Source organism: Oenanthe melanoleuca, chromosome 3 (assembly GCF_029582105.1).
Source record: "Oenanthe melanoleuca isolate GR-GAL-2019-014 chromosome 3, OMel1.0, whole genome shotgun sequence".
Taxonomy (NCBI): domain Eukaryota; kingdom Metazoa; phylum Chordata; class Aves; order Passeriformes; family Muscicapidae; genus Oenanthe; species Oenanthe melanoleuca.
In genome coordinates, this window is record NC_079336.1 from 51,557,833 (window position 1) to 51,582,511 (window position 24,679).

General features: G+C 37.1%; 1 protein-coding gene across 1 annotated transcript in view; it reads left to right on the top strand.

Annotated features, from left to right (window-relative positions):
• LAMA2 (laminin subunit alpha 2) overlaps nucleotides 1-24,679 on the top strand; it is a 330,175-nt gene that overhangs the window by 220,332 nt on the left and 85,164 nt on the right. Inside the window, exons 23-33 of the mRNA XM_056488060.1 lie at nucleotides 13-149; nucleotides 2,562-2,795; nucleotides 5,704-5,847; nucleotides 7,601-7,780; nucleotides 8,496-8,684; nucleotides 8,779-9,017; nucleotides 13,570-13,687; nucleotides 16,792-16,926; nucleotides 17,559-17,683; nucleotides 21,333-21,419; nucleotides 22,240-22,433. Coding sequence (XP_056344035.1) covers nucleotides 13-149; nucleotides 2,562-2,795; nucleotides 5,704-5,847; nucleotides 7,601-7,780; nucleotides 8,496-8,684; nucleotides 8,779-9,017; nucleotides 13,570-13,687; nucleotides 16,792-16,926; nucleotides 17,559-17,683; nucleotides 21,333-21,419; nucleotides 22,240-22,433 — 1,782 coding nt within the window. The remainder of the gene's footprint in view (nucleotides 1-12; nucleotides 150-2,561; nucleotides 2,796-5,703; nucleotides 5,848-7,600; nucleotides 7,781-8,495; nucleotides 8,685-8,778; nucleotides 9,018-13,569; nucleotides 13,688-16,791; nucleotides 16,927-17,558; nucleotides 17,684-21,332; nucleotides 21,420-22,239; nucleotides 22,434-24,679) is intronic.

Here is a 24,679-nt window from a genome sequence, read left to right on the forward strand (position 1 = left end):
TCTCCCATGAAGCCTGTGACTGTTCACGTTTTGGCAATAACTGTGATCCCGTCAGTGGACGCTGTATCTGCCCTCCCAATACTGTTGGAGAGATGTGTGACAAATGTGCACCAAATCACTGGGGCCATAACATTGTCAGTGGCTGCAAGGTGAGTGGATTTCTGTTTTCTCTATGTGCATTACCTCTTTCACAATAATTTATAGCTGGAGCACAGTTTTTGGTTTGTAAATCATGGTTTGCCTCCAAATTGCGAGTTTTGATGCAAGATTGTGGTGTAAATATTGGCAATCTGCATTACAGATCCTCTGTGTCAGGTATGCAGCCTGTAACACAAAACACCCTGTTGATTCTGCTGTCACACTGAGTCAGTGTCCTGCTTGAGCCTGATTTTATTTTACTGTAACTGTGTTTACTGTGATTGAGGAGATTACCACATATTAAATGATGTATATAGATGTATATTTACAGGGAATCAGCAGTGCCTTTAGGAAACAAATTCACTTTGGCCTTAATGGTGACACCACTGAGAATTTGTACTCCGAGTTTGCTTGAGAAAGGCTTCAGTTTGAGCACAAAAGACAGCAAGGAGAAAAGAAAAGAAACATCTACCTTAGTTGTAAATTACACTTCATTCCTGTGTTCTTAAAGGGGAAATAAACATTATCATTAGCCTTTAAATTCTTCTTATTCCAAAATTTCTCAAGAGAAGGGAGAAGAAATAGGAAAACAGTGATAGAATTTCAAGGAGGCCATGAAAGCTGATATTAATTACCTTGAGTTGAGGGTTAAGGTTGGAAACTGGTGACAGTGGACATCGTGCTAAGTTCAAATGCCTTCATCCTCCCTGCTGTGCTCATTGATGATAAGGGATTTAATAGTACTGCTACAATTACTCCAGAAAACTGTATCTTTTTGCAACATAGTCATACACCATTAATACTTGTTCTTAAAAGGCTGTTAGTTCTGTAGCTCAGGCTGCAAAGCGATTGACAAGAATGATTTCTTTTTTGTATGTATGAAAAACTCCTGTGAAACCTCTGCAGTGCTGCAATGATATAAACTCTTGGCTTCTGAAACCAGCCTAATGAGGTTGAAGACCTCTGTTTGAGCTCTGGAGTATATTCTCTGATTGTCTTTTATGTGAGCACATTAGTATGACAGTTCCATGGCACCATCTAAATTAATGATGATCTATCAGCCCACATCTCTTTCAGTATGCTACCACTAATTTCTGCAAAGTGAGATGTGAATCTGCTATTTAGCAGTCTTTGTAGAAGGTTTCCAAGGCTGCTGTAAGTCTGGGATAGAGAGCATTGCAGAAAACTGCATAAACCAAACACAGCATCTGATTGTAAATTAGGTTCTGATATTGCACACCAAGCTATTTCAGAGAATGGTGAACAGTTCACTTTCTCAGCTTTGTGTTCAAGTGTATCTTGTACAATTAAGTTCTTTCTGTCAGAAAGTTTTGGTTTTTAGGTTAGGTAGTCATCTTGCAGACTAATATTTAAGCAGTGGTTAAATAGTTTCTCTGGCATTCAGTAAAGGTTTCATCTTTCCTGTAAATATTCACCTTCTTTATAAATGGTGTTTTCAGATCTGAGAAAAGGTGCTCTAAGTGAGATGTAATAAACAGTTTTGCTTAGAAACTGAATCCACATTTTCTTCCTCTCTTTTTCAGCTTTGTGTCTGTAATTTTAGCAAGCCTATCCATGTCAGTTACTGTGGTAACCTGTACTGCTGGCACTGAGTTTTTTCTGTAAAATGAATTTATCCATATGATATTCTGTTCACACAGTGATTACAGCCAATGTCCTGTATTAACTGTGCAGTGCTACCCCAGTAATAGCACTGAGGGATTCTTCTGTTCTTTGGAAGTCTGCAGTTTTCCCTGCTACTTTTGTATTCAATATCTAGACACCCTGGAAAATCACCTATTTCTATTCTCACTTGCCTGTTCAAGTCTTATTCTGTGAGCAAGTTTGCTTCCAAATATATCACATGACTAAATCTCTAGCCCTTACTGTGTAAATTACTGTCATCTAGGAGCCTTGTTTGTACAAAGAGGATAGTTACCTGTCTGACGGATGAGTAATTGACGTTGAACTAGATTCCTCTGGGACCACTGAACCAATTGCTCCTGAGAAGTTCCAATTTTAGTTTTTGTTCTGAACATGCCTGCAGAGAATTTGCATACAAAATACTTCTTAGAGAGTGCTTGTAGTTTTTGCGTTAATTTCGTCCACAAAGTACTCCAATGCCCTTGACCCTTTGGGGTTCATTTATTTTCAATGCCTAAATACAGTGATAAGTAATATCTCTTGAAAAAAAAATCCCACTAGCAATGTAAAGTATTTAGTGTAAATGCGTGACTTATGTTGAATAAAAATAAATCGCTGGCCTTACAATTTAAATGTGTTATTTTTAGGCAGTGGAAATTCACTGCTGTACTTTATTTATAGATACTTAAAAGAGGTGAATTGCTTTTTGGTTGGGATTTGGTTTTGAGTTTTTTTTTTCAGAAGCGCAATTGCAACTGGCTTGTTTCTCTCCTTTTCAGCCCTGTGAGTGCAGCCTCATTGGAGCCCTAAGTTCCCAGTGTGACTTAAATACAGGCTGTTGCTTCTGCCGCCCTGAATTCTCTGGGGAAAAATGCACAGAGTGCAGGCTGGGCTACTGGAATTATCCACATTGTGTCGCTTGTCAGTGCTTCCTGGCTGGGACAGATCCACAGAGCTGTGATGCAGAGGGGAGGTGCTCGTGCATTGATCATTCTGGCCAATGCAGCTGCAAGGTAGGACGATAAAGGTTGTAAACTGATCTTGTAACTGCTGAGAAGTTTATTTCAGATTTATTGGCACTTGCCCTTACTTGTTCAAACAATATATGCAGAACAATCTCCTTGGTTTTCATAGTACATTTGCAAACTGATGTGGGAGGAGCCCAACATAAAGACTTAAGTGCTTATCAGCTGCTTTTTCACATACTGAGACTTGCCAGGATAGCATCCTTTTAGGAGGATCCATAGCATCCTCTGTTTTCCCCAATTTTTTTGTTTCTTTCTGTTCTTACAGAATTGTTGCCAGTTGATCCCCATAATATAATTCTTGTTCCGATTCTGGGCACAATAAAAGCAAACTCATCAGTAATCACAGTATGCCACAGTGCTAATTCAAAGTACATTGACTTAGAGGGAGTCAATCTTCATTATTTCATGAGTAGAATTTGCTGCAATAGTATCTGCTCTGAGTAGACTGCATCCAATTCAGGATAACTAAGGCAAAGACTTTTGGCATCATCATCCATAACATTCTTATTTGGAACTGTGCTTGGAAGAGCAGCACACTTAAGTTGTTTGAGAGTTGGCTGGATTGCTGGGCTTACAGGGCTGTAATTGATGGTTTGATATGCAGTTGGTAGCCAGAAAACAGTTTCCCAGATCCAATAACTTCATCAGTGACACAGATGACAGAATTCATGATCAGCACATTTGAAAATGCTGCTGACTTGGAGGAGGTCAAGGTTGACATGCTGAACAATAGAATTACTGTCTAGAGAGTTCTTGAAAAGCCTGATGACTAGGAAAATAGAAAGGTTATTATTGGAGTTGAATGACCTCATGATCAGTATAGTTTGGGAGGAAGAAACCTGAGTGGCAATCCTGCTGGAAAACAGTATATAAACCAGCCATATGCTCTGATGGTAAATAAGGCAAACTGCCCACTGATCTGGATGCGGTGAGCACAGTGGCCAATGCAGCGGCAAGGGAGGACATCACAAAGAGCATGGTGAGCAGGGGAAATGCTTTATATACTCAGTGCTCTACTCTTACTCTTACCAGTTGGTGCTGGTAAGGCTGCACTTGGAAATGGTGTCCAGTTTTATAGCTTGATTCGAAAGTGTTAGTCTAAAAAAAGAGGCTAATAAGAGGAAATGCAATTTAAACCTATTAGCCACTTCAGAGAGTAGTTGATGGAATGAAGTCCTTTCTGATGATGGCAGAAAATGTTACAAGGGACAACAGCTGCCAAAGGGAGCTTGGGAATTTTGGGTTGGACATCAGAAAAAAAAATCAGAGTTATGCACCAGTGGTACACATTATGTAGAAACATGTGAAATGTGATAAGCAGCAGCCCATCTAACCATCTCAGTGCCCCATTTCTGGGTTAGATCCAGCATGCCACAGAATCACAGAATTGATCAGTTTGGAAGGGATCACTGGAGGCCATCTAGTCCAACTCTTCTGCTCAAGCAGGGTCCCCTCGACTCAGGGGTGTGTCTAGAATGCTGTCTCCAGAAAGGGAGACTCCACAACTTCTCTAGGTAGTCGTTTTTCTCTTAGCTCTTGTAAGCCCTTAGTAGAAAGAGTGGGTGTTCATGGCATTTGAAAATACAAGTGTTTCTCTGTTGACTCTTTTAAGGCTAATAATATAGTTGCTTCTATGTTTCTCTGAGAGCAAATGAATAGTATATATTTATAAATATATATTTAGCTGATAATTAGTGATAAGGATGTGCAATTGACATGAAAAAAAATCAAAGCAACTAAAAACCACCTTTTATGAGAGAGAATGGACAAATAATACTGAATTAAGTAGTAAGCATTTCATCCCCCCAAAATTTAATCTAAGGTTAAATTTAAATCTCGGGTTGGTTAATCTTTTGTGTAACTTTTTTTGAAAGAGTTATACATTAAAGAAACTAGGTTTTCATAAAATGGTAATCATTCCCATTTAAACCTGCTGTTATAGCTACAGAAATGAGCTCTCAAAGGCTCAGGACCCTCATTGTCTGCCCTGACAAAAAGCAGCAAAATCTAAGCTGAATACATTGTACGTGCATTTGTTGATAGAATATGTGAAAATGAGGGTTAAAACTGGTAAATCCTGAGGGATAATGTTGGTTTCATGTACAAGCTTTGGAAAGTTTAATTATTTTTTTTTAGATTGGCTTCTTCACACTAGTCTCAAGAGAACAAAAAAAGTGTGTGGGGAAAAAAAGCCAACCAGTGCTTTCATATTGGTGGGGTTTTTTAATACCTTGGTCTCAGTATGAAAATGGTTTTAAAAGGCTCTGCATAAATTATTGTGTATCTGCCCTATCTGGAATAGCTTTTTATTTGGACTAATTGAAAAATGAAAATAAAAGCATTGACATTACAACAGTGAGACATTTCAGCCTTGTTAATACTGTTCAATGATGTGGAAAACAATCATGAAGAGGGGAAAGCTTTTCTCTACAGAATTTCCATTAAAATACATTTCTCAGCAAGAACATTTAGTGCTGTGCCTTAAATATCTGAACATGTCAATGCTAATTCCTATTAAACAGAAGGCTTGATTAACATGGGCAATTTCAGAACAACTTATTTTTCTTATCTTATCAATCAGTTATTGAGCATGTCATGCCCAAAGTGCCATTTAATTTTTCTGTGCTTACAACTTTCAGTGTGAAGCCAGCATCTATTGCTCAGAGCTACTCAGTGGATGCAAATGCAAATGCCTTAATTACATTAATTACATGTGTTTGCATACACACGTGATAAGAAGCTGGAGAGCTCCTTGAATATTTCCTAACACTCATTATTATTTCTTGCTGCACCCTGTTATTATCATTACAGTAGGATTTTTTTTTTTCTGTTGCTACCTCGAAATAAAACTTGATTTTCTTTTTTCCTGTAAAAAACGCTCTGTCTGTTCCAGGTTAATGTGGAAGGTGTCCACTGTGACAGGTGCAAGTCTGGTACATTTGGTCTCTCTGCCAGAAACCCACTTGGCTGCAGCAGTTGCTATTGCTTTGGCCTGACTGCACAGTGCAGCGAGGCAAGGGGGCTGATCCGAGTGTGGGTGAGTAGCAAACTGCTGAGCCATGTAATGCGATAATGTTGTTTCCTGCTGGCATCTTTTAGTCAGGCACTGAGAGGTGGCTAGAAAATGGCCAAACATTTCAGCAATCACTTTCCTCTTTATGCTTTGAGGAGCGGTGAGAGCGATATGTTCCATTAGACAATCAGGGTCAAGATATTAAAAGGAAATAAATAGGTAAGAAAATAGGATAGCTGATGTCCAGCCAAAGTAAAGCTATTAAACCCTAAGAAAGGGCAACCTAGTCGTGTGGGGAAATTATGCGGTCTAATGCATTGTAACATAATCCCTGGTACATGATACAGAGTTTACCCAGGTGTATTCAGGGGTCACAGATGCTTGCTGTCCAGCATAAATTTCCCATAGTTCAGTTAATGTGTTTATTTTCCTTGTTGGTTATGCTTTTTTGCTGGGATTTTCTTTTATTTATAAAAGAGAGCTTATTGAAGCTATATTTAAATTCAATCACGGAAATGTATAATCCATCAGAGCAAACAAAGAGCTCTACACCTGTTCATGGAAGAGAGCCTTGAGACCCATGCTGGACTGATAAATAAGGCAGACTGGATGTCTCCATTTATCTGCACAACAAGCACAAAACACACATTGAGACTGCTGCCATGCCAGCTCCTCAGTTGCATTCTGGAGGAGAGGTTTCTAATGGAAAATGATTAGTTCTGTCCCCATGTATGGTCAGTCATATCTCTGCTCGAAAGGATGCCAAACACAGAAGGAATGTCTGCCTAATGCAAATCAGCCAAAGCCCCAGACTAGTCATGTACAGCATCAGTTAGATAAGGATACTTAAGGCAGAAATCAAGTTAATCTCTCTTGCTTAATATAATATGGATAGCACTTATTCTCCCCTTCACTGTTCAATCCCATAGCACCTCTTTCCCCTCCCAATGGATGAAGTGATTTATTATGATCTGACCCAGTTTTTCTCATTATTTCAGTTTTGCCCATCAAATGCTGCTAGACTGGAGATGAAAGGATGTAAAAGGCTGACAAGTTATAAAATTTAATCAAGTTCCGTAACAGCAATAGTTCTGGATAATTGTGCTTTGACCTTTGTGGCAGCACAAAGCAGAAAAAATTTAAATCTCCTGATTATTTTGTTTCCCTTGATTAATTGCTCATACTTAAAGAAGTCTATGCCCATGTCACATCTAGTATCATCTATTTCAGAATTGATACAGAACTGTAAAATAAGTGAGACTGTGTTCTGCCAACTGCTAGTGGTATTTTGGATACTCTCAGGTGCTTCAAATTACATTAGTCTTGTTTAAACAAGCAAATCCTGTTTTATATGACAATAAGACATGGCTGATGAATGATCTGAAATTTAAATGTGTTGACCCTGGTGGTGAGAACTCTGCTTCTTTATAAGGTAAAATTTCTCACAATCTGAACAAAAGAGGCCCGAGACTAAAATAGCACTATGAAAATCACTTCAATAAAATTCATGGAATCACTTGCTGATTAAACTATTTTAACCACTGCTGCTACATTCTTTGTTAACAGGAGGACAAGGTGCAAAAGGCTCAAGGGGAAAGTCATTATTAGCACTGTTCATACCTGAAGGAGTAGCAAGACTGCTTTGTGACAAATTGCTCATGATGTGAAATGAAATTACCTAGAAGTAATTTTTTAAAGAGCTAGAATTTAAAGACTAACACTTCATGGGGGAAAAATAGAGTTAATTTTCTTCTTGATTTTTTTCAAATGTGCATAGGTGACCTTGAAGCCAGAGCAAACAATTCTGCCACTGGTGGATGAAAACCTTCAGCGTAGCACTCTTTCAGGGATTGCATTCCAGCCTCCTGAAATAGTAGCAAATATAGAACAGGTGATGCAGGATCTTCGGTCAGAACCTGTTTACTGGAGACTTCCAGAGCAGTTTGAAGGACGAAAGGTAAACCTAAAACTCCACTGGATAATGACAAGGCTTTTTTCTTTTTGCCTTCTTTTTATCTTATTTTATTATTTTTCAGTGCCTTTTTCCCCTCCCAATAAGCATGTCTTCACATAGTGGAAGATACTTAAAAAAAAAGTAAATGCTATTCCATTATTAAAGCTTAATTGCTCTGTTATTATGGAAATCCATAAGTAACACGAACAATATTTTACATGTTAATATCTCTAAATATCTTTGGTCTATTTTTCCACAGGATAAATTTTCTCATTAAAATGTTATTTGAAAAATTAGACTGCACAAATTTAATATAACACTCTTGCAATTTTTTGTTTCTCAAATTTTTAAGCAAAAAATACCTGATGTTTGTAGATTACATGGGAGAAAATGATTGAAAGAAATGTCCTTTTGGGTGTTGTTATGCACCTCTGTGACAATTTATTTTGCACTTTTGGTATTTCTTGGTTCAGTGGAACACCAAGGCACATGTAAGGAAATAGGTAATATACTTGTTTTAGTGTAATGTAATAACAAATTATTGATGAGTGGTTTTGAACACAGCCCTTGTCCCCAGATAGTTCCTCAAGTACATATTACTATTTTCTACCACACATGCATTCATCAGGCTGCTCATAGGTGCAGAGCACTGCTAGCTCCTTCCCAGGAATTAATTTTTAGCTAACTGAAAATGAGATTTCTTTTTGTGCTTTGCTAGCTGACCGCCTATGGAGGGAAACTGAAATATGCCATCTACTTTGAAGCACGAGAAGAGACAGGTTTTACTACCTACTCCCCACAAGTCATCATAAGGGGTGGGCCTCCCACAAATACAAGAATTATTGTCCGGCATATGGCTGCCCCTCTGATTGGCCAGCTGACCAGGCATGAGATAGAGATGACAGAGGTAACATTTCCTTCTGCTTTTGTAGCCCAAAACTTAAGCACATGGTTCTTTTGAATATTGTTAATAATCTTTCTTTTGTGTTGCTGTCTTTCAGCATGAATGGGAATATTATGGTGATGACCAAAGAGACAGAAATCCTGTATTCTGGGAATATTATCATGGTAACCCAGGTGTCAACAGGACAATGTCTCAGGCAGATTTCACCTGGAAACATTATGGAGATGACTCAAGACCAAGTAGAACTGTATCCCGGGAAGATTTCATGAATGTGTTGTATGATGTTCATTACATTCTTATCAAGGCGACTCATGGCAATATCATGAGGCAGAGCAGGTAACTATGCAGTGATCTGAAATAGTGCAGTAGGCAGATAACCTCATAGACCTCCCAGCTATTCCCAACAGAATTTGTATTCATGACACCAGCTATAAGCCATTGCTGAGAAGAAAGAACAGAAGGAAATTGTGTTTGGCATAGTGGAAGACACAGAAGAGGGAGGTTTTATGCAAGTAGAATCTTTATTTTCTGGATCCTAGAACAGAAAACACATGTAGGCACACACATTCTGAAACAAACTTAGTGTATTTTTTGAATAAAGGTCTACTTTATGAAAACATGATGCTGTAATTGAATATAAATGTTAGCACATGAAGGAATTTTCTCCTGCAAGTGAGAAATTAAATATATTGGGGTCAGATTCAACATCTTTTATTCAATATATTAATGAATCAGTTATGCAAGGAAATTAAGATAACACTAAATTTGAAATGGACATCAGGCAGCAACATGAAAGGAACAGTACAAAAATCTCTACAATCTAAAGGTCAGCTGTAAAATTTATACTGAAAGTAGCAGTCAATTGAACTAACAAGGAACAACTGCTTAGTTATCTGTTCTTCAAAAAGGATGTTGTTTACAACATGTCACCAGGTGAACATGATTCAGCCACAATATTCTTGTTGAGAAATACTAATTCTCTGTCTGCATGTATAAATAGATATGGACTGCAAAGAAAAAAAAACAACCTATTTTATTTCCACCCAACACTAGTAAAGCCTATTTTGTGAAGTTCTGGTTAATGGAATTCAAGAAAATAGTTATTAAAGTGCTCAGAGGATATTAGTGACCATCATTGCAGGTTAGAAAATATGATGAGTGAGAGAATATATGAACATATAGATAGATATGTTTAGAAACTGGAAATTGCTTTAAGATGCTTAAAATGTTGTCAGAGAGAAAAAGGAAAGAATAAGTTCTCTGTTGCCATGGTGGGTAAGTCAAAAACAAAAATGAACTTAAAGTTCAGTAGGAAAGATTCACAGTAGACATGAAAGATAAACTGCTGGGGGTAGAGAAGTTCTAAAACAGCTTACTTAGACTATGGCATATCAAAATTTATTGGCAAGGGGATGGGAATAATCAGAGGTAAGCTCCAAAGATCTCCAGAAGTCCTTTTTATGATTCTGTCATAGAAATGATAAGCTAAAATTATTGCTAGGTTTCTAGGGTACAAATAGGTCTTTAGGAGCCTTGTCTTTGGAGTCTGAGGGTGAATAGTAGGGGCAGAACCATGCAACTTCACAGCACTGTGTGATCAAAAACATAGTCATGGTTGCTGCTATTGTTTCTCTTTAAAGCATACAATTTACAGAGAAGTATTCATGTAGCTTGCATTGGCTAGATGCTAAATGTTAGTAACAGATGCCATAAGTGTTTAACATTGGTTTAATTTATTTTTGGCATAGTCCATTTAGGATATTGTATTACAAGCAAGGGGATTCCCAGGAAGAGTTTTGAAGGTAACCCCAATGCAATGTGGAAAATTTGAGAAGCATATTCATGTTTCGTGTTTCTCCTTTGCCTCTAAGCTGTACAGATCTTAGTTCAGCTCTGGAAGCAAAACCTGAGTACTGCCTCAGCTGGAGCATCAAAAGGAAAGTTATGACAGAAAAGTTGATTTTGTGCTGAGGTGTGTGTGACTCCTGACTGCACTGCCCCACCATTTTATCAAGGCTACCCAGTAATGGGGCAATCAGAACAGGGGAGGACTTTTCAGTTCCAAGGCAGGTTTGCAAGGTGCCATTTAAAGAACCAGAATATATTTTTACAGCATGGCATTTCAGAATGTGACATTTTATAACAGCAGAGCTTAGCAAACAGTTCATCTGGTCTTTCTGGTAACTCTCCATCTGAAGTCATAACCTTGCATATAATTCTGTATTTGATTTTGGAGGCAGTTATGGTACAATGGATTTTTATGATCTGTCTAGTTACAAAGTTAACATTTATAACACGGCATCTGAGACTTTAGGTAGAATACAGCAGGAATATATTATTATTTTTTTCAAGCTAGCACCTTGAATTATTTCAGTGGAAGTTTTGCATAAGACTAAAATATACCTCCCCAAAAATATTTTTAAAGGTTAGTGGAATATTACCTTGCACAAGAATTGAAGGCTTTTATTAAAAATACACTGAGACCCTCTAAAGAACAATATTTGTACTCAAATTTAAACATATGTTTGAATTAAGTGACTTACAATAAAACATTTGTTTAAATAGAGTGTGTTGTGCTTTCCAAATAAGAGCCCTGTTCTAAACTAGTAAAGCTTCTCTTTCCACTTGACTGTGCATAGTAGAAAAAGATATATAGAGCTAAGGAATCTGTGTATAGGAGGAGGAAAATACGTATATGAAGTATTTTTTTTTAGGTTTTAATAGTGCTTTAATTTCAATTGCAAAGTTTAAAAGCTGCAGGTAAGTGATAAACTACAGGAAAAACACTTTAAAATAAAGTCAAAGTAGCAGCAGCAATTTGGAACATAAAAATAGCTTCGTTCTAGTGTTAGCACTCTATTAGCTAAACAGTTTAGTAGCAATGCTAATGTTGTTTCTGCTTCCAAGCTGCAGCATTATTAGTGATTTAGAGGTTTCTGCTCAGAATCCCAACCCAAACATTTTTCTTCTGTATTGTTCATTTTGTTGCCCTCATTTTCACATTCAACAGTCTAAATGGAAACATTGCTTTTATTAGATTTTGTTTTGCAACAGGGCTGTGATAATAAATTCCTCGAATTGAAGTATGCTTTCAATTTCACTGCAAATTATTTCAATATTCCCAACAGTGATCAGGTGGCAGTTGTTTGACTGCTGCCTAATAGACAGTTTCCAAAAATCAGCCAAGCCTGACCTTCCTTAAGAGTAATGTTTTCACACAAACAATAGGTAGTTTTGTGGCCCTAGAGTGTATTGTTACCTAAATACAACTTTATGACAGTAAACAGTTTTTCAACTGTGCCCTCACTTTTGAGGATGATGGAGAGGCAGATTTCCTTTTCTTTTCCTATTAAATATACAGAGATCTTAATGTAACTTTAGACTGGCATATTGGATCTGAATGCTTTTGCAGTCTTTATTTTCATTCTTCTGTTTTGGCCTGGCTCTGTTCACTTGGGTGTTTTTTTGGCTTTTTTTTGTTCAGTTTCCCTGCTCAACTGAACCTCTTTCTTCAGATAATAAGAAGTGAATACAGGGTTTAAGTTACTAGATTACTTTGGGGATTTTTATATTGATGCAAGGTTATCAAGATGCGTAGGTCTGGCCATATAAGCTCTGTCACAAAATTCTCCTCTAGTTCAGTGGTGGGCATCTGCTTTTTCTCCATTCATCCTGACATTGGTACCTGTATGCTAATGAGCAGAACAGCATCACTCAGTCCCTCAGGAATCAAGGTCTGGGAGAAGTTGAACAGGCTGGGAGCATGAGGAGGAGGTGAGCAGCTCTGTGAGCTCCTCTCCATTAGCACTGTGCTCAGACACTTACTGAATAGACTCCACCCACATTATTGACATTTATTCAGCCAGTTAGTCAGACAGTCTTTGACATTTTATCTTAGGTTAGCATTATATTTGAAGTCTTAAAATTTACACTGTTCCGCACATATTGTTTGTCTGAGGCAATAGGTGTTCCAGATCATAGCATTCATTTTAGCAAACTAACAAATCAAATCCCAAAAATAAAGAAGTAAGCTTAAAGTACAGTATTCTGATACATTAGGATTAAGTGTATTTCATTAGATTTTATATCTGTTGTCTTTTTCCATGATCCCTATTTAGCAGCATTCATGCTGGAAAGACAAGGAGTGGCTGGGAGGCAAGGATATTATTATTATTATTATTATTATTATTATTATTATTATTATTATTATTATTACAATTAAACAAATGTTTGGAAAATTTTAGAAATATATGCCTTTCTGATATTAGCAGTTGCTTCTGTAGTGGTTCATACTTGCTTTAAATTGTTTGTTAATATGTCTAAACAATCCTAAAGAAAAAAAATGAAAAAAAAAAGAAATTATACCTGTTTACTGATCTTAAAATTTCTGCTCAAAAGGCAAATGTTCAATGCCTTTGAAATCTGTTCTAGAGCTTGCTAGGATGCTTTATTTGCTAAGGATAGATTTTATGTTATTTTTTAAATAAGTTACCTCATTAAAAGCTCATTTAGAGGACAATTTTATTGCCATACCCCTGAGAGTCATCACGTTCTTAATAAGTCACTCCAAATGAAGAATTAGATATGATTTTTTGTATGTTAACTTTTGTTAGTTTGGCTGAAAAGAGATTAAAGAAAGAGACAGAATCAAGCTGGAGATTTAGTTAGTTATACTATTGCCTAGAACTAGAAGATGAGACCAGAGGTGGTGTTAACTTTGTAGTTTCCTTGGGAGATGCAAAAAGTAGTGTTGTTTGTCTGCTGTAGATCAAGAATCCTACAAACAGCCAGATGAGATTGTTTCCTCCCATGCCAGCTGACTGTGAATAACTGGATTTGAGTTAGTGCTTGACTAATCTCATTAGAGGTGTTTGTTCCTTTTCTCCAGGATTTCTGAGATCTCCTTGGAAGTTGCTGAAGATGGCCCTGTGTCTGGGATGGCTCCTCAGGCTCACTTGATAGAGAAATGTGACTGCCCCTTGGGTTACTCTGGTCTGTCCTGTGAGGTACAGTACTAACATAACTCCCTGGAAAAGTCTTTGTATCTTCTCTGGTCCATTCACTGGCAAAGTGTGAATAGTAATTGAGAGTGAATTAATTTAATTGGCAGCAACTCTCCCTTAATTTAATTACTTATTTTCTCTCACAGGTATTTCTCTCACAGGGAATTTCAGCCCTTTTTTTTTTTATTGCTGTAGGCAAATATGCCACTGAAACCATGGCAATGACTTAAATACTTAGAATACAGGAAAGTGAGCTTTATTAGGACAGCATCACTGAGGCTGAATTGTGTGACTGATGCTAATAGATCATTTTTGAGCATGTAAAGGTTTAATACTCTTGTAATAGCAAAATACTAACTCAGTAAACACCAGGACAAAAATGTTGGTTAACTAAGTGACTGGGTGCTTTTTATACATGCACTATATATTTTTTTAATTACAATTTCATGCTGAAGATTGCATATTTCAAAAATACCCAAGTGTTCTAGAGAATCAGGTGACTTGTATGCTTTTGTAAAATGGATTTCATTATAGGTACCAGAGAAATCATTTAAGATACAATACGTTGACTGCAGAATAGAAGTTAATATTTCTGACTGTCCATGCTCTTGATGATGAGACCACCAATCTTTCTGTGTGCAGAATACCATCTTTTCATTTTTAATCAGCATAAGCAGTTCTAAATTCACTGGTTGCAATTGTTAGGTGGAGGTAGCAGGGAAAAACACCTTGAGTGTTCTGCAAACACCTCAAACATCCTAAGAGGGATCTTGTAAGGGTTTCCCACAAACTACCAATGGGAGAAAAATTAAAGTAAATGAAGGGAAAGATAGCTCATTATCTGTGAGAACTCTGATCCCTTTGGATGTTATACATGATTGTATATGCAGCAAATAAGTCAACAGAAACAGTAAGTCTATAGGAAATGTGTGCAAGAAAGTGAATGAAGCAATTTTCTTTGCACACTCTGTCAGTAAAACAATACACGTGAACTTGTGTAAATACATGAGAAAGTAATGAATTCCAACATTTGCTTAGAAGTACAGATATTTTTTTTTAATTACTGTAGCATATTGAATTTTTGAAGAAAAAAAAAGAAAAATATATGATAATGTAATTAGAATGTTTTTTTTAATTCACACCCTCCAGGGGCTCAATGAATGTCTCAATTGCAACCTTCATACTTCATTCTTAATTGTGTGATCTTGGCATACTCATAACTTAGTTTATTTTTAGTGTGCTCAGTGAAGGTTATAGTGCGTTCTGTGAAGGTTTATTTAATTTTAGCAGGGAAAAAGCCCTGACATCCTGGCATTTTTTAAGCAGGTGTTAACAGGGTGTATGTGTCTCTGCCATGCTTTATCCATATAATAGCATTGTGAAGACTATATGCACAGCAGTTTTTACTAGAAGTGATGTTTATATCCCCCACTCCTTTTCTTTTTTCTTGTTTTTTTTTTCCACATCTGGTTGTAGGTTGCAGAAGCAGTGGTAAGAATTTTCCTAATGGCTGCTTCTGAAAAACTTCCAATTAAAAATATAGTCTTTTTTTTTCTTTTGTCTGTGTTTTATTTCATCTCAGAAATGCTTCGACCAAAATAGATGATAAGACTGTCAATGGCACATAAGAAAAAACCCCAGATATTAGTTTTGTTTGAGGATGTACCATGTATTTATAATCTGATTCTGAAGTCGTTCAGAACTTGTAAAGCTATGTTTTTTTCCTTGTTTGGACAAGTACACTTGGGGATAGAGAGGGAGGGGAAAAATGACACTTTAGTAAGAAACAGAATTACTTTTTTTTTGAGATTATTTATCTAGGTTAGAATTCTTCACAAACCATGAAAAAGAATGATAGACTGTTTCTATGCTTCAGGGAACTTAATGTGGTCTAAGTCAAAATAGAAGGGGAAAAGCAGAAATGAGTTAAGATTAATTTCTTTGTGATTCTAAAAAAAATAATTGTGTTTATACTTTTTCCATAACTTAGACTCCTGGAGGTTTTGGCAATGATTATAAAACTGTCAGAGTGGTGGTATATGAATAAATCTAGCATGTCAGCTAATGCTTCACTGAAGAATCCTGCTTTTGGTCACAAAAATTACTTACTCCAGATTCTCTTCTGTTTTATTTTACAACCATTTTATTGCTGTGTGAAAAGTGTACCACTCCTGTTCTTTCTGAAAAGCAGCAAATGTGGTCATCAGTAGGAAATGACCTCATCAGCCAGTCTTCACAGTCTCCTGGCACCACTAGGTGGTGGGATTTATACATGGGACAAGTGACTTCTCTGTAGGCACTTACTCCTAATGGTCTCAACTGTCAAAATGTTCCTGTTTGGTTTTTTATGCTGCCATAGCTGTGTGCTTTTTGAGAGCTGTGTAAGGGCTTCCACAGAACTGTGTAAGAAGCCTGAAATAAAGATCAAGTGTTTGATTTTGCATGTGTCAGCTTTCCTAGCAATTTTTGGGTTATTCTTGGAATTTTATTGCCAAGCTGCAGTAGAGACTTAGTGATGGATAAACAAGTCTCAAGACATGGAAAACCTTTAACATTTTGAATTCTGTACTTTTATGGTCTTTAAGTTATATAGCTATAAATAATGCAGTCATGCAGCCATTTTCTTGTTTATTATTCGGCTTTTGCTTGTTATCCATCAGGTAGTGTGTAGGCAGATGCTAGCTTGTCCAACCTGAAAAACATAGCAGGGATGAAGGAAACAAACTTATCATGCTTGCTCTCCACAGTCCACGCAAAAAAAAATTATTTTGGAAACAAACTGTTTTCTTAAGTAATGAAAGGAATGATGCTTGATGCACAGTGAGAACAGAAAGGTGTTCTGCATCTGAACAAAAGATCTCTCAAGCTGTAGTATAAAAGCCTGATACCAGTGGAGTGCTCCAGGGATTTTTCAGCCATGTTTCCAATTAGGGCTGGCTCTTGTTATCTGTAAAGTACTGTATATTGTTTGTAACACAGCTGGAAGCCTGTCAGATTCTTTTCACAACTTGTAAAAACTGGTGATTGGAAAGATGAGCTTGCAATGCTCCCCATACACAGTCCACACTGTAATGATCTGTTTTCTTCTGCATCTTTTTTTATTGCAGTCGTGCTCTCCAGGATTTTATAGACTTCCATCTCCACCTGCGGGAAGGACAGCTGCTCAGCCCTTAGGCACCTGTGCTGTATGTCAGTGTCATGGACACAGCACTATGTGTGACTCTGAAACATCAGTTTGTCAGGTATTACACTTCTAAACATTTGCACCAAGTTAATCTTAATGTAAAATTCTTAAATTGTGCTACTAATCTAAAAAAACAGAAAACTATATTTTAATACTACTTTTCCTAAACAGCTTAAGTGTCAAAATTCAGGGAGAGTCATAAAAGCAAAGTTCTGAAGTTTCTGTTCTGATTCTCTGGAGTTCAGATTATGTGGTGCTTTTTCACCCCTGAATTACTACTATTTGAGTAAAAAGAAAAACTAGACATGTGCAAAACAAAGGAACAATGTACAATGTGTCATACAGTAAACACAAATCTGCTCTTACAGGCAGTAATACACACTACTGACCTGGTACAGTAAGACTGAATTTGAATTATTGCTCCTTCTCCAATGGCTGGAGCAAAGGAGGGAAGAAAGAATGAATGGGATAAGAAATTCTGTAGCTACAGACCTGTATTTTTTCTCCTTTTAAGCCCCTATATCACTCAGCAGGCATCTGATAGAAGTTTAAAGTGAGCATTCCCACTGAGAATCGTATCAGGGGAATTGTATCACAGTAAGTTTGAATCCCTAAGGCTGGGAGCAGAATGTTGTCTGCCTACTTGTAATTATCAAAATGGAGCTTTCACTGTGTCTCCTTCCTCGGCAGGATTGCCAGCACAATACAGCTGGTCACCACTGTGAGAGGTGTGCGCCGGGATTTTACGGCGTTGTCCAAGGCTCTCCGGATGACTGTCAGCCCTGTGCTTGTCCCCTGTCCATTTCTAGTAACAAGTAAGTCAGCAAACTCATGGCACAGAACTGCCTTTCCAGCAAGCCAGGGCTTCCTTCTGGGCTCCCTGTGTCCTTTTTCAGATGGCTGGGTACAAAAGAATTGCCTGATGGAAGCTATACTAAACATTCCTTATCTACTTTTGCTAATTGATCTTCCTTTAAAAGTCAGAAATTGCTCCCTTGCTAATTTGTGATGAATAAATTAATAAGTGCTAGAAAATGCAGTCCTCAAGATAATGAGTGTGTATTCTAAAGGTATTCTCATAAATGGAGCTAGAGCAAAACCCAAGTACAATGTAGCCACAAGGGAGCTACAAAAAGTCTTATATATTATGTCGGTATAAATGTGCTGCAGTGCCTTTCTTGCTCCACTATTGAATTTATTGATTCCTTATTTAATGTTACATGAGTTTTAGGCAATTTGTGAAAGAGAGAATAATTTAAAAGCATTATAGTTATTGCAGCATAAATTTTATTGGTTGCTTTATGCTAATGAGCCTTTCCACAATGCTTCTGCATGTGTTCCCAACAGATGATACTTTAGATTTGAGATTTGTTTGTTGTTTTGCTGAGAAGTTCTCAATGATATTTGGTATCACACTGTAGTAGTGCTCTGAACAGGTTTGTGTTTCCTGATTGGGCTTTTGAAAAGCTGGAATTGTTCTGTAAAGCACATTTTTCTGTGCTTTGTCTGGCCTTCAGGATGTTTTAGTGAGTATTTCAGTCACCATAGCTGAGAATTTAGGAGGTTTGTTTTTCTTCTTCCTTCATTTTATCATTTTGGATTGGTCTTGGATTTATTTTGAAGGAGGAAAGTCCTTTCTCAAACATTATTAAAGACATCATGATCTTTCATCTGCAGCAAGAGTTTTTAAGCATACTTCCAAATCTCAGATATTGAAATAAATATCCTTTATCTCAGAAAGTTATAATGCATTCTTAAGTACAAGTTTTTCAGAGGTTTGCCCATTTCATGCATGTTTTCTGTTACAACTTGATTATATATTCTGTCTATTAGTATCTGAAAAGGACATTCAAGTTTCAAAGAACAGGACCAACCAAGCTTCTCAGTTTAGCAAATCAGCAAATATTGGAAAAAAATTTTATGTAACTAACTGACAGTATGAAGGGCTGTAAGTATTCCATTCTATCTTTTCAGGGGGCTTAGGAACCAACATTTAGTTACCCAGAAATACATGTGTCAGATCAGAAAATGTCAGGGCTCTTCACCTGCTGTTTATGGCACCATGCTACAAGAATTTAGATTCTCCACACTGTGCTCCCAAGATCATTTCAGTATCTTATCTAAAACCTAACATAAACTCAGGAAGTGGGTATTGCTGAAGTGCTCTACAGGTGAGAAATATGTGGACTGTGGGTAGTATGTGTAACACAGAATCATAGATTGGTTTGGGTTGGAAGAGACCTTAAAAATCATCTAACTCCAACTCTCCTGCCATAGGCAGGGGCATCTTCCACTACACCAGGTTTCTTAAAGCCCCATCCAACCAGGCTGTGAAGACTTCAAGGGGTTGGGGCATCTACCACTTCACTGGGCAGCCTGTTCCAGTGTCTCACCACCCTCTGAGTAAAAATTTCCTCCTAACTCCTAATCTGCATTTCTCCCTCTATAGATTAAAGCCATTCCCTGTTGTCTTTTCGCCATCTTTTTTTAAAAGCTCCCTTTAGGTGTCCTAGGTACACACTCAAGTTTCTGAGCTGCCTAAGGGAGAGCAAGCAAAGTGCCCTTACCTCATTTAGTCACACAGACTGCATGGCTGTGGGTGTTGTCACAGCCTTTTGTGTCATGCTCACATGAAAGGGATCATGAGACTCTCTCTTTCATAAACCTTCACAGGAGATAAGAGAATAACACCTAGTCTGAATTTAATAAAAACACTTTATCATGAGATAGTCATCCAATTTCTTAATGCTGTTGAGAAAGGAGTCAGATCTGAGCATGTCCAGGAACAGAACTGCTTGTGTTTTATAGAGCTTAAATCAAATGTCTCAAGACATCATGGAAGGGATTTCTATTTCTATTAGCCACAGCCATCAACAACTTTGGTAGCTGTATAGTAAATAAAGAGACCAACAGCTGTACATCTCACTCATGTTAAACCTAAAGGAAAACACCATTGGAGAGAGGCTGGGGAAGGAGATGTTTCATATGTGTGTATAAGTCTGTCTCTACATGTCCATTTTCCAGTGCTGATAGAGGATGCCTGAACAATTGGTTTAGACTAAATGCCTGACTTTTAGATGGATATAGTGGCATAAATTCATTCCATAAAGCTACAGTATAAAGTGGAAAATGAGAGTATCAGCCCTTAGATTTGTATCTTGTGCAGATCAGTTAAAGCTCTTCAAGATGCTATTAAAGAAAAAGTCTACCTGCAGCTATTTTATGGTAGTCAAGTAATCATAATCTACATGAAATACAGCTAGCTAATGAGCTATCTCATTAGCTTTCTATGTCATGACTGATATGATAGTATTTGTGGATGGTATAGTACAATTATTTTTATTTATGAAATTGTATAAAACTCTACTAAAGTTTCAAGTACTGTGTTTGTACTGCTGTACAACCAGCTGTCAGCTTCAAACATGATGAGCTGCGGGAAAAAAATAGCAGAGAGAATAGAGAGAATGAATTGTTGCCAGTATGGATCTATTTTTATGGAGTTGAAAATGTGTTGGATAATGAGTTTGTGAGTAATAGATCAATTTGTTTACATTTTTTGCAAAGGCGTAATTCTATATACTAGTTCAAGCACTATTGATTTAATGCATTATAAGCAAGTTAGTTGAGGATGCTGACTGTACTGTACCAAGAAGGAGCCCTGGGCTCACCACTAGCCACCTCTGTGCTTTTCTAGTTCTTCTTCCACAAAGAACTGAAAGAGTTGTGTGGTTTTGCACCATTTTAATATTTTGTTCTGTTCTTTTGCTCTACCTGCCCTTTTTGTTTAATTGTCTGTGCTGGTTCTTAATACACTAACATTCCAACTAAATGCTACTTTGCACAGTGCCTACAGGTACACACTACAGTCAGTAGTAAAGTGACTTATAGAAAAGAAAATCTAGTGTCTTCAATGATTAAAACAAGACCTCTCCCTGATCATGAAGGAGGTAGTTTTTAGGGTTCTTTTTCTCTGTACACTGGGCTTTTCCTATACATCCTTGAGAAGATTGTCTGATGCTGCCTTTTTGGCGATTCCACACAGCTATGACTTCAGTTCCTTTTCTTTCTTTATATTTTACCTTCGAGTAAACTCTTCCAAGCCTATCGCATTTCATTCAAAATAAAATGAAATCAGACTGGAAAGGCTGAATGTTCATTAGCTCAGTTTCTAAATCTTTTTTTTCACATCCTTCCCAGTGTTTCCTTTCCTTGCTCATGTGAGTGACAGCACCCTTCAATCACACAAGCCTGCAGCCCTTTGAGCCTTTGTCCAAACTGTGCCAAAACAAGGCATTCACAAAAATTGTGACAGAAAGAAGAGACCTCTCACAGGTTTTTATAAGCAGATAAGAAAATGCTGTCATTTCCATTAAGAGTGGAACTTCATGGGCCCTTCTGCACTGCTGACCAAAGTGAAATGATGCAAGACAGTAGAAAAAAATTCTTTATTTACTTTTGTTTTAGTTTTAGCCCTACTTGTGTTGCTGAAGGACCTAATGACTACCGGTGTACTGCCTGTCCACCTGGATACGAAGGCCAGTACTGCCAAAGGTAAGATGATTGGAAAAAGCAGAAAGAGGGACAATAAAATGAGGAAAAGGCATAAAGGAGATAAATGTTTTTCCATATTACAAGCATATACTTACTACTATTTAAATACATGCCTTTGGATAATTTGTTTTTCCGTTATATGCTGTTAAAACTCAGCCAACGTAGACAATTTTTATATACACCACTCTAAACTGATGATCAATGTTATTTGTATCACAGATATTGTCCTAGTCTTAGTTTTTGATGTGTGAGGGGTTTTTTCCTCCAGGGCTCAGAAGTTAAAAAAATTTATCTGAAATTAGATGCCATGCTAATAGTGTATCTTGATGTCACTCATACCCTTTGTTTTAGTGACTATTGTGTCCTCATGGGCATTGACTGTGAAAGACAGTTGCATACAAAAATTTTAATGCCAAATTGAGAATTAATAACCTAAACAGCCTCTTTTGTCTCATCCATCAAAACACTGAGGGATTAAGATGATCAAAATTCGCAAATGTATATTTCATGTCTGACACAAAACCCAAGTGGCTTAGGCTATAGGCCAAACAATGATAGGGGAGGAGTTTTTTTTGTTGTTTAATAGAAATTTAACTGAAAATTCTTAAGGATGTGGAATCAATTTGCATACCTCCTGCATCCAGACTGTTCTGTGTCCTGATTAGAAGTAATTTTGTTGGACAGTTTGCAATATTTCTTGGTCATGAAGCAACAAGGATGGTTTGTTAATGTTCCTATGAATTACATTAAATATTGTCAAGTATTCTTTGTGCACCACGTCTCAGTCAGACAAACCTTGTTTTGTATTTGCAATGTCTAGGTGTTCTCCTGGCTACACAGGAAACCCACAGATTCCAGGAGGGTCCTGCCAGGCATGTGAGTGTGATCCATACGGCTCGGTGCCTGTCCCCTGTGACCCTGTCAGTGGGCAGTGCACCTGCCGGCCGGGATTCACGGGGTGGAAGTGTGCTGGCTGTGAGCATCGGCATGCGCGCCACGGCACGAGATGCGTTTGTACGTACACTAACGGGGTCCTGGATAACTGCTCGCTCTCTTTGTCAGACTTCAGAAATTCAAACCTGCTTGTGTAACAGTGTGTGTAAACCTGCTTGTGTGGGTCTCTTTGGAAATAATTGCCAGGTTGCTTGCTACTTTGGCTCTGGTCCAATGGTTTTTTCACAAGCCTTGAGATGTTAAGAAAAAGCTCAATAGTTTTTAATTTTATCACTGAAAATTGACAAAAAAACTTTGAAGGACTTCTTTTTGGCTTTTCAGAGTCTGTAATTTTGGTAAAGGTTTTTGCTGCTGTTGTGACAGTATTTTCTCTTGGTGAATTTTTTAGTGTTGTTCTGTATGTTTAACCAACAGTTGCAGTGCTCTATGCAATGAGGCACGTACAAAATTTTTATTAAGGTTTAATTGATCGTGTTGGTTCAACAACCATCCATTGGAATTTCAATGATATAAGGAATGACAATACACTATATCCAGCAAAGAACTTCTATTGTTAAAAGTAGAGAACTAATAGCCTAAAACACCAATTTGCATTTTACAGTACTGGTATCTTTGTCCTACCCTCAGTTTTGCTACATACCAAGTGATTCTCTTGTATTTTTGTTTGGGGTTTTTTTTTCCATTATATTGGATAGTGCTTGTTTTGAGCCCACAATCTTATATATCATAATGTTGTATGCTTATATCTTATTAAAAAAATGTAGCAAAATCTTTCTAGAACTCTTGTTCAGCCCTGACCAAAGTAAGGCATTTTCCCCATCTCCCCCAGGATGTGGAGGGACTAACCTTACTGTGATTTTTTTTCCCTTCGATGCCATGATTATTAAATTTAAAGTAGACTCCTGGTAGAGTTCCAGTAAGTCCACAGTATATAGTATTTATTAATTTGTGCACATTTGAAAATATTGACAAGGCACAGTCAGCTGGTTTAAATGTTTTATCTTTAATTGGAGCTTTTTTATGGCAAGTGGGGTGTCTGTGTGAGGAACATGTAACATCAGGAAAAGTAGATATCATCTACTTTTTTTTTCCTTACTTCTCCAAAGAATTTATTTCTTTTGTACCTCAATACCCAGAGGTGCACACCTCTCTAGTATTAAAATGAAATGGTAAAAACAAATTGCAAACATTTTAAAAGCAAATTAAAAAAATAAACAAAGAAATGCTTAAAATGTCAGAAGGCATCATATAATTAAAAAATGGAATGCATGGCTTCTTGGCGTGCCTAAAGAGGAGGATATTTGGAATATATGATCAGGAACAGCACAATGCAGAGCATTTCTTCACTCAGCCTAATGGTTGTGATCAGCTCTCAGACAGTTCATCAGGACTTAGCAGAATTAAGCTTCTAAGTCCATTGAAATAAGTGCTTTTGCAACAGTCCTGAATGCCAGGCAGTGATTATAGATTACTGGGAATATATATATAATTACTTCTATTTATTTATTATTAACACCATGGCATTGATTCATTGATTAAAAGTGCAGTGTACTTCAGGAAATTAAATTTCTCCTATCCTGCAGTGTGATGTAGTTTAGGACTTAATTCTGAACTTAGTATCATAAGCTCTGTATTGAACAGTGAAATGATTGCAACTGGAGTAAATAGTCCCTTTGCTGAAATAACTATGGTTTGAGTTCCATTTTGTGGTCCATATGTCAAAGAGAATTGTAATTGCAAGTCCATAAGTGTTACAGCTAAGAAATTTTAAAATAAGGACTGTATTTTACAGAGTGGCATCTACATGAAAATTACTTCATTTTTCAATATCCTGAATAGCTCTTACATTATTGCCAGTATTATCCCATTTTTCCAATCACAGGCATGACTTAGTATGTTTTTTTATTAGTCTTCTACCTTATCAGTATTCTGAAAAGTCTTTTGGGTATCCAGGATGACAGAGTTTCATTGTACAAAACAGCCTAAGTGCAAGTTATCCTTTATAATGGTTTTCCAATTTGTTAATCAGGCTATTTCATTGTGTGAATAATAAGGTTAAAAATCCTATTTGTGGATGGAAAAAGCTGTTTGCCGGCAAATGAAATTTTCCACCTTTTTGCTTTCAAAGATGTTATTTGCTATAATCTCTAATTTAACTGTAATGTAAATATACCTACACTATCTTTAGTGACATTTTTACTTTAACTAAGTACTCAGCTTTCACCATAAAAACAGTTCTTCACATTTGCATATGGACACGTCTTTTGACCACCAGAAACGAGAAATCAAATGAGATTTCTTTAGTC